Consider the following 13,351-nt stretch of genomic DNA (forward strand, 5'->3'; position numbering starts at 1 on the left):
GGTAGAGGTAAACGGTACTCTATCCCCCCCCCCTCACAGTGAGCTGTGGTGTTCCACAAGGAAGCATACTAGGACTGCTACTCTTCCTAATTTATGCAAATGACATGTCGTCAGCCTGTGACTGCAACTTGTTCCTGTTTGCGGACGACTCAGCCCTGCTGGTCTCTGACAAGAACAAGTTGCAGGTTGAAAAAACCCTCAGCTCGGAACTAGGCAAAATCTGCATATGGCTCGCTGATAACAAACTATCATTACACATGGGCAAAACAGAGTCCATTCTCTTCGGTTCAAATAATAAACTCAGCAAGACCGACGGCTTCTCAGTTACAGTGGGTGACAATATTGTCACAAGGAAAGACGAAATTACCTACCTGGGTTCCATCCTAGAGGCAAATCTTTCCTGTGACAAAATGGCATCCAATGTAATAAAAAAAGTCAACCAACGAACTAGATTCTTGTACCGGATCTCCTCTCTGGTAAACAAGAATACCCTGAAGACTCTGGCAGGAGCACTCATTCAAGGGTACTATGACTATGCGTGCACCTCATGGTACCAAAGCACCTCAAAGGCGCTTAAAACAAAATTACAAACATCACAGAACAAACTGGTCAGACTACTACTTGACCTGAACCCCAGAACCCACCTCACCCCTGCCCACTTTGACAACCTAGGATGGCTTAGAGTAGACGACAGAGTACAGCAACTTGCAATGGGCCTGGTCTACAAGATACACTATACGACCGGGGTGCCCATGTACATGTCAAAATACTTCCCAAAGGTCAGTGAATACCACAACCACTACACCAGAGGAAGCTCAACAAATCATGTTAAACCCAGATTCGGCTCAAACAAGGGACTAAACACGTTTCGCAATTATGCCACAACAATGTGGAATGCCCTACCCAAAGCTGTAAAGGAATGTGAATCCCTGCCCACATTCAAAACCGCTCTTAAAGAGCACCTACGGGAGGCTGCAATTCGAAACTGGTCACCGTAAATGCCCAAAACCCCCACCACCTCCTAATAGACAGTCTCCTCCCCACCGCATGTATATATTCCCTCCCCGCCGTATGTATATTTCTCTCCCACCCACCCACCCCCTCCTAATGTACAGTCCCCTCCCCATCATATGTATATACTCTGTCAGGATCTAGGGGTAACAGTACTCACTGTATATTTGAATACCGTTTATGTCACAAATGTATCAGTACTAAATACCTATATGTCCCTATGCCATAAATGTCATGTATGTTGTGTATGTCATAAATGTCTATATGAATTGAAAATGGGGGACCCTGATGGAAACAAGTCAAACGTCTTTCTCAGGTCTGCATCCCCTTAACAATTGTATGTATTGAGCCGTACTGTATTGTACCCATTCTGCAATCTGTTAAATAAAGTTTTCATTCATTCATTCATTCCTTCTTGAACTCACACTTCGAAAGAATGACTGTGGAGACCTCTGGCCAGGGCAGCGTATCTCTGTGGACATCATGATATTTGAGTCATTGGGTGTTTTGTCTGGGGTTTGCTTCTGTGTCACAGTTACCCGTCTGTACTCAAATGGGCAACTGACCGTCTGCTGAAGTTCCTGCTGGACAACTCTACTGACGGTGAGGAGATGGTCCAATGTGCAAACTGTGACCAGGTAGATGGCAGAAAGGTATCCCACAAGCACAACAGATAGATCACCATCTATGTAGGCAAAAGCCACACTTACCTACTGCCCCCACCCTTCTCTCTGTGTATACAGGACACAGGGACGATGTACTACTGCAACACGTGTAACCAGCCCCTGTGCGGCGTCTGCCGGGAGTTAACGCACAAGGCCAGGATGTTTTCCCATCATGAGATTGTGTCTTTGGCCAAATGTATCCAAGACAAACACAGGAAGTGCTGTGAGTGCCACCTGCACTATGCTCAAACCGCAAAGTCTATATGCTAAGTAGGGTTTGTTCAAATAGTTATATATTATTTATACATTATATAGTGTATTCTATTCTCTCTGTTCATGCCCCCTTGGGTTTATTAAATATAAATGCATAAAACATACTTGTCATTTGTCTGACAAGAATGTCCTCTTGTTACTGTGTGTGGGTTGTCTGGTTGTTACTGTGTGTGGGTTGTCTGGTTGTTACTGTGTGTGGGTTGTCTGGTTGTTACTGTGTGTGGGTTGTCTGGTTGTTACTGTGTGTGGGTTGTCTGGTTGTTCCTGAAGTGGATTCCCAAGCTGTCTCGGTTTTGCTCTGATCAGAACCTGTCTGTTAGTACCCTGCGTTGTGATTCAATACCTAAAGCTATGGGAATCACTTCTGTTTAAACACTGCAGTGGTGCAGGCAGAAAGGCAGCAGGAATTAGGAGGAAAATAGTATAACAGTTGTTTAATCAAAGTTTAAGAGTGTATACAAATTACAATAAGAAGATGCTATGGTTGTTGATCAAAGACACTATGCCGTCTTGATAACAACCAGACTAATATTACAGTATAAAGATAAATTGTTGCTGGTCTTTGTTGTTTGATAACAAAGAAGTTGGTTTTCCCTCCAAAAAGTCCTTTTGTTCTCGTTCTGCCTTGGCCTCCTTGGTGTTGATGGGTGAGATGGTGTTGATGAGGTCTTGTCCTTGTGGGTTGTTGGTTCAGAGTCCTTCTGTTGTTTCTGAGTCTCTCTCCCCACATCACACACCCATTCTTATAGCCAAGGCCGAGTGTCTCTGAGTTGATGACATCATCACATTACTGCCCCAATCACAAACCGGCTAAGCTGGTATTTGAAAATAGGGGTTTGGCTTATAGGCCAAACCCTCTTCACAGTTACCCAGAGAATATTTTCCCTATAATTTTACTTAAACACATTATTTGACTTGTTAATACTTTGATGAATCAAAGTTTATATTGATTACCTAAACACAGATATATTTCTTTATTACTAAGTCTGTTTGACTTTCAGAACATATATCTAACAAATCTAATCATTCTGTTAGCTTAATAGAATACATTTCAATACATAGAACAATCAATTTATCATATTGAATCTAAATGAAAATAGCACAGACACATTAACTAATTGTAGACATTTTAGTATGACCAAACCTAATTATATTTTACCTTACTTTAATGACTTAATTCAAGATTCAAATTACTATTTTAACCATATACCAGGAAATAGTTAGCTTGTTTGGAGATGTTCTGTGTGTGTGTGTGTGTGTGTGTGTGTGTGTGAATGTGTGTGTGTGTGTGTGAATGTGTGTGTGTGTGTGTGTGTGTGTGTGTGAGTGTGTGACTATGTGTGTGTGAGTATGTGTGTGTGTGTGTGTGAGTGTGTGACTATGTGTGTGTGAGTGTGTGTGTGTGTGTGTGAGTGTGTGACTATGTGTGTGTGAGTATGTGTGTGTGTGTGTGAGTGTGTGACTATGTGTGTGTGAGTGTGTGTGTGTGTGTGTGAGTGTGTGACTATGTGTGTGTGAGTATGTGTGTGTGTGTGTGAGTGTGTGACTATGTGTGTGTGAGTGTGTGTGTGTGTGTGGATGTGTATTTGAAAATGTGTGTGAGTATGTGTGTGTGTCTGTCTGTGTCCCCAGGCCGTAAAGCAACTGATAACACTTCATGGGCGCTTTGATCCTTTTAACCTCATCACTGTGTGTGTGACAGGAAACTCCAGCAAGATAACATGTCTACGTGACCTTTTGTCAGTTAATCATGATATATATGTTTTGGATTTTACAACATTCCTGTGTGGGTTGTCTGGTTGTTACTGTGTGTGGGTTGTCTGGTTGTTACTGTGTGGGTTGTCTGGTTGTTACTGTATGTGGGTTGTCTAGTTGTTACTGTGCGCCGGTTGTCTGGTTGTTACTGTATGTGGGTTGGCTGGTTGTTACTGTGTGTGGGTTGTCTGGTTGTTACTGTGTGCGGGTTGTCTGGTTGTTACTGTGTGTTGTTACTGTGTGTGAGTTGGCTGGTTGTTACTGTGTGTTGTTACTGTGTGTGGGTTGTGAATGAATGAATAAATGAATGAATGAATGAATGAATGAATGAATGAATGAATGAATGAATGAATGAATGAATGAATGAATGAAAACTTTATTTAACAGATTGCAGAATGGGTACAATACAGTACGGCTCAATACACACAATTGTTAAGGGGATGCAGACCAGAGAAAGACGTTTGTCTTGTTTACATCAGGGTCCCCCATTTTCAATTCATAGTGACATTTATGACATACACAACATACATGACATTTATGGCATAGGGACATACATGACATACAGGTATTTAGTACTGTTACATTTGTGACATATACGATATGCAAATATACAGTACTGTTACCCATAGATCCTGACAGAGTATATACATATGATGGGGAGGGGACTGTACATTAGGAGGGGGTGGGTGGGTGGGAGAGAAATATACATACGGTGTGGAGAGAATATATACATACGGTGGGGAGGAGACTGTACATTAGGAGGGGGTGGGTCGGTGGGAGAGAAATATACATACGGTGGGGAGGAGACTGTACATTTGGAGGGGGTGGGTGTGTCGGAGAGAATATATACATACGGTGGGGAGGAGACTGTCTATTAGGTGGGGGTGGGGGGGTTTGGACATTTACGGTGGCCAGTTTTGAATTGCAGCCTCCCGTAGGTGCTCTTTAAGAGCGGTTTTGAATGTGGGTAGGGATTCATATTCCTTTACAGCTTTGGGTAGGGCGTTCCACATTGATGTGGCATAATTGCGAAACGTGTTTAGTCCCTTGTTTGAGCCGAATCTGGGTTTAACATGATTTGTTGAGCTTCCTCTGGTGTTGTGGTCGTGGTATTCACTGACCTTTGGGAAGTATTTTGACATGTACATGGGTACCTTAGTCGTATAGTGTATCTTGTAGACCAGGCCCATTGCAAGTTGCTGTACTCTGTCGTCTACTCTAAGCCATCCTAGGTTGTCAAAGTGGGCAGGGGTGAGGTGGGTTCTAGGGGTAAGGTCAAGTAGAAGTCTGACCAGTTTGTTTTGTGATGTTTGTAATCTTGTTTTAGCGCCTTTGAGGTGCTTTGGTACCATGAGGTGCAAGCATAGTCGTAGTACCCTTGAATGAGTGCTCCTGCCAGAGTCTTCAGGGTATTCTTGTTTACCAGAGAGGAGATCCGGTACAATAATCTAGTTTGTTGGTTGACTTTTTTTATTACCTTGGATGCCATTTTGTCACAGGAAAGATTTGCCTCTAGGATGGAACCTAATTTCCTTTTTCCTTGTGACAATATTGTCACCCACTGTAACTGAGAAGCCGTCGGTCTTGCTGAGTTTGTTATTTGATCCGAAGAGAATGGACTCTGTTTTACCCAGGTGTAATGATAGTTTGTTATCAGCGAGCCAGGTGCAGATTCTGCCGAGTTCAGAGCTGAGGGTTTTTTCAACCTGTAACTTGTTCTTGTCAGAGACCAGCAGGGCTGAGTCGTCCGCGAACAAGAACAAGTTGCAGTCACAAGCTGACGACATGTCATTTGCATAAATTAGGAACAGTAGCGGTCCTAGTATGCTTCCTTGTGGAACACCACAGCTCACTGTGAGGGGGGGGGGGGTAGAGTACCGTTTACCTCCACCATCTGTTCTCTCCCCTTAAGGTAGGATTGCATCCAGCTCACTGATAAACGATCAAAACCAATTGCTTTTAGTTTGTCAATCAGAATGGAGTGATTGACAGTGTCGAAGGCCTTTTGTAGGTCCAGCATGACCATGCCGCAGTATTTGCCCGCGTCCACCTCTTGTTTGATGTGGTCGTTCAAATAGAGAAGGCATGTGTCAGTGGAGTGGGATGTTCTGAAGCCAGATTGGAATTCGTAGATTAGATCTTTTTCCGCCAGGTACTTTTCGACCTGTTCGTAGACTATTTTCTCCATGACTTTCGAGATGGAGGTAAGAATAGAAACAGGGCGGTAGTTGCCTGGGTCTAATTTGCTGCCCTTTTTGTGCAGAGGGGTAACTCTCGTAATTTTGAAGTCCTTGGGGACGTGTCCCTGTTTTATGGAGAGGTGTGTGATGACTGGGGTGATGGATGGCGGCTGCTGAGTCTCTGAGGAATTTGGAGGGGATGTTGTCATGGCCAGTGGCCTTGTTAGGTTGGAGGGCGCTTAGTTTTTTGAGTACCTCATCGGTTGTTACCATTTTTAGTTTGAAGTCGTCTTTGCGGACCCCTAGGTTTTTGTAGTATGCTACTATGTGTTCTACCCACGGCCGGATTAACGACCGGGCCGACCGGGCCGCGGCCCGTGGGCCTCGAGTGATGAGGGGCACCAAAAAAAAAAAAAAAAAAAAAAATTTACTTTTATTTTGTATTTTTTTGGAGGACGCTCGTCACTCGAGGCCTTTTGGAGGCCCCTCGTCACTAGAGGCCCCAAATTATTATTATAATTTTTTTTACTATTATTTTCTTTTCTTTTGGAGGCCCCTCGTCACTCGAGGCCCCAAATATTTGTTTATCTTTTTTTAACTTTTATTTAAAAAAAATTTGGAGGCCCCTCGTCACTAGAGGCCCCACATTTTTTTTAATTTTTTTTTCTTATTTTGGAGATCGATGTCATACTGTGACACTGAATGATTGGCACTGACTGATGCTCTCTGATTGGCCACTGACATGTTTGCCCAATCGCGTGACGAGCTGTGTCTTTGCCCATTTCCTCGTCAAACAGCCTGCAAACTACCTGGCGTTCTATTGCCATGCTCTAAGACAAACTCTAACCTTAACCAACTTCGAAAGAGTGCCTAAGCTTAACCGTCGAAAGAACTTGCCGTCAGCCCGTCACGCTCTAAGACAAACTCTAACCTTAACCAACTTCGAAAGAGTGCCTAAGCTTAACCAGTGTAGAAACAGGCATCGGCCAATCAGAGAGCGTCTTGCCAGAAATGCAGCTAGGTTTAGAAATAACGCGACTAGGGGCCTCCACACTACACACTAGTACTAGTACTAAATACCTATATGTCCCTATGCCATAAATGTCATGTATGTTGTGTATGTCATAAATATCTATATGAATTGAAAATGGGGGACCCTGATGTAAACAAGACAAACGTCTTTCTCAGGTCTGCATCCCCTGCCTTAACAATTGTGTGTATTGAGCCGTACTGTATTGTACCCATTCTGCAATCTGTTAAATAAAGTTTTCATTCATTCATTCATTCATTCATTCATTCATTCATTCATTCATTCATTCATTCATTCATTCATTCATTCATTCATTCATTCATTCATTCATTCATTCATTCATTCATTCATTCATTCATTCATTCATTCATTCTTCATTCATTCATTCAGTAAAAGAAATAAAAGAGATACGAAAATTAGAAATATAGGCCTCTCTCTTATACATGCCTCCTCCTAATACAAGCCTGGTATCCACTACAGTTGAAACAAATACAAGCCGGGGTTACTATTAGAGGAATTACGGTATTCTATATATTTTTTAAAGTGACATATAAAAACGCCACTGTGCGTGTGTGCACGTGTGTGTGGGGGGGCCTCCACAAGAATCTGGCCCAGGGGCCCCTGAAGTCTTAATCTGGCCTTGTTCTACCCCATAATGCCCTGAGTGGGAGGGTAGTTTGTTTACCAGTGTTGTGGCTATGTTTGTGAAGAAGATGTTTAAGTAATTGGCTACATCCAGCTTGTCTGTGATGAGCGTGTTATCTGTCTTTATGTTTATGTTTGAGAATCTGGTTTTAAGTTCTTTACTGCAGCCTAGTTAATTATTGAGTCATTTCCAAAGTTCACATGGTTTGTTTTTGTTTTCCTCGGTTTTGTCATTGATGAAATTTTTTGCGCTTTTGATCATGGTGTTTACGTCATTTCTTAGTCTGGTTGTTACTGTGTGTGGGTTGTCTGGTTGTTACTGTGTGTGGGTTGTCTGGTTGTTACTGTGTGGGTTGTCTGGTTGTTACTGTGTGTGGGTTGTCTGGTTGTTACTGTGTGGGTTGTCTGGTTGTTACTGTGTGGGTTGTCTGGTTGTTACTGTGTGTGGGTTGTCTGGTTGTTACTGTGTGTGGGTTGTCTGGTTGTTACTGTGTGGGTTGTCTGGTTGTTACTGTGTGTGGGTTGTCTGGTTGTTACTGTGTGTGGGTTGTCTGGTTGTTACTGTGTGGGTTGTCTGGTTGTTACTGTGTGCGGGTTGGCTGGTTGTTACTGTGTGTTGTTACTGTGTGTGGGTTGTTTGGTTGTTACTGTGTGTGGGTTGGCTGGTTGTTACTGTGTGGGTTGTCTGGTTGTTACTGTGTGTGGGTTGGCTGGTTGTTACTGTGTGTTGTTACTGTGTGTGAGTTGGCTGGTTGTTACTGTGTGTGGGTTGTCTGGTTGTTACTGTGTGTTGTTACTGTGTGTTGTTACTGTGTGTTGTTACTGTGTGTTGTTATTGTGTGTTGTTACTGTGTGTGGGTTGTCTGGTTGTTACTGTGTGTTGTTACTGTGTGTTGTTATTGTGTGTTGTTACTGTGTGTTGTTATTGTGTGTGGGTTGTCTGGTTGTTACTGTGTGTTGTTACTGTGTGTTGTTACTGTGTGTTGTTACTGTGTGTTGTTACTGTGTGTTGTTACTGTGTGTTGTTATTGTGTGTGGGTTGTCTGGTTGTTACTGTGTGTTGTTACTGTGTGTTGTTACTGTGTGTTGTTACTGTGTGTGTCAGACTGGTAACCTGCTGTGATCTTTGTCTCCACACAGCTATCCATGAGCAGCTCTGCATCATGTTCTCAACAGAGAAGAAGTCTATGCTTTGCATCAAGTGTTTCAGTGATATGCAAGTGTGAGTGAATCCTCCACGGAAAACGTCTTAGTATCAGTGACTGAAGGCAGTTTTTCAGACATGGGTTGACATTTTCATTACACTGTATCTATGTGCTATTTACCACAGTGAGAGCCGGACACACTGCATTGATATTGAAACAGCGTACGTGCAAGGCTGTGAGATACTGGACCAAGTCGTATTGGTGAGCTCAGCATGGCATTTCAAATTAAAATGTACGACAAGGCTATTGTCTTGTTTTTAACAATCAAGCAATTTCACATTTGATTCAATGGTCAACCACCACACGTACTTTACAAACAGCCGTGAAATTTGGTTTCATTCGTGAAAAAACACTGCGTCTGATTATTTCTGTTTTTAAAGTCTGATGGTGTTTGACATTGAGCCTTTTTTTGCAGGCAGTGAAAGAGCTGCAGACTTCAGCTCGGGAAGTGATTGTCTTGCTGAAGGCCATGATAGGAGAAGTGTGTCTGAATGTGGAGGAGGAGGAGAGAGCAATCTGTGCCCTCTTCAACAGCATGCAGGTAACGTATCCCCTCAGTACACAAAGTCAAGTGACATACAGTATACACTGCATATATACAGTACTATAATTTGTGTATATTATGGACTAGTTTGTCTACGCAAAATTGTTACAAATGTTAAAACAGTTGTGGCATGTTGCAAGACGGTGTCCTCTCTACTCCGTATGGGGTAGAACACATAGTAGCATACTACAAAAACCTAGGGGTCCACAAAGACGACTTCAAACTTGAAATGGTAACAACCGATGAGGTACTCAAAAAATTGAGCGCCCTCCAACCTAACAAGGCCACTGGCCATGACAACATCCCCTCCAAATTCCTCAGAGACTCAGCAGCCGCCATCACCCCAGTCATCACACACATAATAAACCTCTATAAAACAGAGGCACGTCCGCAAGGACTTCAAAATTGCGAGAGTGACCACTCTGCACAAAAAGGGCAGCAAATTAGACCCAGGCAACTACCGCCCTGTTTCTATTCTTACCTCCATCTCGAAAGTCATGGAGAAAATAGTCTACGAACAGGTCGAAAAGTACCTGGCGGAAAAAAATCTAATCTACGAATTCCAATCTGGCTTCAGAACGTCCCACTCCACTGACACATGCCTCCTCTATTTGAACGACCACATCAAACAAGAGGTGGACGCGGGCAAATACTGCGGCATGGTCATGCTGGACCTACAAAAGGCCTTCGACACTGTCAATCACTCCATTCTGATTGACAAGCTAAAAGCAATTGGTTTTGATAGTGTGGGTGCAATCCTACCTGGAGGGGAGAGAACAGATGGTAGAGGTAAACGGTACTCTATCCCCCCCCTCACAGTGAGCTGTGGTGTTCCACAAGGAAGCATACTAGGACCGTTACTCTTCCTAATTTATGCAAATGACATGTCGTCAGCCTGTGACTGCAACTTGTTCCTGTTTGCGGACGACTCAGCCCTGCTGGTCTCTGACAAGAACAAGTTGCAGGTTGAAAAAACCCTCAGCTCGGAACTAGGTAAAATCTGCATATGGCTTGTTGATAACAAACTATCATTACACATGGGCAAAACAGAGTCCATTCTCTTCGGTTCAAATAACAAACTCAGCAAGACCGACGGCTTCTCAGTTACAGTGGGTGACAATATTGTCACAAGGAAAGACGAAATTACCTACCTGGGTTCCATCCTAGAGGCAAATCTTTCCTGTGACAAAATGGCATCCAATGTAATAAAAAAAGTCAACCAACGAACTAGATTCTTGTACCGGATCTCCTCTCTGGTAAACAAGAATACCCTGAAGACTCTGGCAGGAGCACTCATTCAAGGGTACTACGACTATGCGTGCAAAGTACCAAAGCACCGCAAAGGCGCTTAAAACAAGATTACAAACATCACAAAACAAACTGGTCAGACTACTACTTGACCTTACCCCCAGAACCCACCTCACCCCTGCCCACTTTGACAACGTAGGATGGCTTAGAGTAGACGACAGAGTACAGCAACTTGCAATGGGCCTGGTCTACAAGATACACTATACAACTAAGGTACCCATGTACATGTCAAAATACTTCCCAAAGGTCAGTGAATACCACAACCACTACACCAGAGGAAGCTCAACAAATCATGTTAAACCCAGATTCGGCTCAAACAAGGGACTAAACACGTTTCGCAATTATGCCACATCAATGTGGAACGCCCTACCCAAAGCTGTAAAGGAATGTGAATCCCTACCCACATTCAAAACCGCTCTTAAAGAGCACCTATGGGAGGCTGCAATTCGAAACTGGCCACCGTAAATGCCCAAAACCCCCACCACCTCCTAATAGACAGTCTCCTCCCCACCGCATGTATATATTCCCTCCCCGCCAAATGTATATTTCTCTCCCACCCGCCCACCCCCTCCTAATGTACAGTCCCCTCCCCATCATATGTATATACTCTGTCAGGATCTAGGGGTAACAGTACTGTATATTTGAATACCGTTTATGTCACAAATGTATCAGTACTAATTACCTATATGTCCCTATGCCATAAATGTCATGTATGTTGTGTATGTCATAAATGTCTATATGAATTGAAAATGGGGGACCCTGATGTAAACAAGACAAACGTCTTTCTCAGGTCTGCATCCCCTTAACAATTGTGTGTATTGAGCCGTACTGTATTGTACCCATTCTGCAATCTGTTAAATAAAGTTTTCATTCATTCATTCATTCATTCGTTGTTGATACTATGCTTCACCACTGGGTGTCTCTCTTGGCCTTATTGTGAAATGGAAAGACTGTCGGGGTATTTTCTGTGCCTAATGAACAATACATGTGAGGCATCGCCATACTGTGTAATGTGGATTTATTTCTTTATTTCACAATTTTGGAAAATTCATTATAAAGAAAGAACCCAAGGCCGTATTCACTGCAGAGTACAGAATTAAAGGAGATATGTCTCTCTTCTTAACCAATAGGAGAAACTAGCTGAAAGGAAGACGATTTTGCAGAAAGCAGCTCAGAGGTAAAACAAAACAAAAGAAAAAAAGTATCATAATTCAAGAATGGAAATGTTGCAATGTTTACCAAATTAAATGCTATTATGCCTCTTTCACCAGGTAATTTATTTATAAAAATTTTATTTTACTACATTCTACATCAAGGTGATGAGCAGCATGCTCTAGCTTTAGTCTTTCCTCTCACCACACAATCTTCCGGGGTGAAACCCTTTTGTTTTCAGTGGTTTTCTGTGCAAGGTTATACTTGAAGATTTGCGCGCGCGCGCGCACACACACACACACACACACACACACACACACACACACACACACACACACACACACACACACACACACACACACACACACACACACACACACACACACACACACACACACACACACACACACACACACACACACACACACACACACATTATATTACAGTGTATTACATTGACTTGTCTCTACCTTTCACGTCCCAGAAGTCAATCAGTTTGCAGAGACCACTTAAAACAATTGATACTAACTGATACTTTTATAATTCCATTTGAATGATGATGTTATTATGCTCGGGACTTTAACCCAGGACCTCAGATAATCTCTTTGATTAATTGACTGTATCAATTTACTTCACATCATGTGTTATCGTTGCAAATGTTGTCAGAGCAACGGCATGTTGTGGGTATCACATTGCTAACATGTTTTTATTATACATGTCAGAGCAACGGCATGTTGTGGATATCACATTGCTAACATGTTTTTATTATACATGTCAGAGCAACGGCATGTTGTGGGTATCACATTGCTAACATGTTTTTCTTATACATGTCAGAGCAACGGCATGTTGTGGGTATCACAATGCTAACATGTTTTTATTATACATGTCAGAGCAACGGCATGTTGTGGGTATCACATTGCTAACATGTTTTGCAGTAATGATCTCTATTGACAGCAGCCTCCATGACTGAATCGTCACACTCCTGACTTCATTACATGGTCATAGCCTGGAGGTTAGAAAGGCAGACTTGTGACCTGAAGGTTGTCAGTTCAAATCCCTGTGCTAGCAGGAAAAATGTGGGTCAGGGGAAGGGAATAAATAACACTCTCCCCTTCATCGACAACTATTGCTGAAGTGCCCTTGAGCAAGGCACTTAACTCCCAACCAGAGCTGCTCAGTGGCCAGGCCAACAGTGTCAGACTGTGGTTGCACTGGGAAGCTCCTAGGTGTGAATTGGAGTTTGAGAGTGTACTGAAAAAGAGCATGGTCAGTAAATATACCCAGGGTAAATTATAGGTACATTCAGTATGGACTCTTTTTGATTAAATTACATTTTCTATTTTGTTGGAGAGAGTGTTGCATGAATCCTCTCTGATCAGTCTCTGAACGCTTTAAGATTCCACTTCAATTGTTTGAGGGCAAAGATTCTTCAGTAATGAACGAGTCAAACGGCACTTTATTCAAGTCTCTGACACAAAAAACGATCACACATTGGAATAATTTTGAAAAGTTGAAGATGAAATAAGATCAAGTTAGCTGGTTATCGCCTCAGAGAACCCCTCAGAATGAAAAGAGGGGGTTTA

General features: G+C 42.7%; 1 protein-coding gene across 1 annotated transcript in view; it reads left to right on the plus strand.

Moving 5' to 3' along the window:
* The window catches only part of rnf207a (ring finger protein 207a), a gene marked incomplete at its 5' end in the record, with an annotated part of 42,431 nt that overhangs the window by 9,109 nt on the left and 19,971 nt on the right, over positions 1-13,351 (plus strand). The window contains 6 exons of the mRNA XM_084315716.1: positions 1,547-1,664; positions 1,755-1,899; positions 8,700-8,781; positions 8,890-8,965; positions 9,180-9,305; positions 11,747-11,793. Coding sequence (XP_084171842.1) covers positions 1,547-1,664; positions 1,755-1,899; positions 8,700-8,781; positions 8,890-8,965; positions 9,180-9,305; positions 11,747-11,793 — 594 coding nt within the window. The remainder of the gene's footprint in view (positions 1-1,546; positions 1,665-1,754; positions 1,900-8,699; positions 8,782-8,889; positions 8,966-9,179; positions 9,306-11,746; positions 11,794-13,351) is intronic.

Source organism: Notolepis coatsorum, assembly GCF_963971535.1.
Source record: "Notolepis coatsorum genome assembly, chromosome: 6".
Lineage (NCBI taxonomy): Eukaryota > Metazoa > Chordata > Actinopteri > Aulopiformes > Paralepididae > Notolepis > Notolepis coatsorum.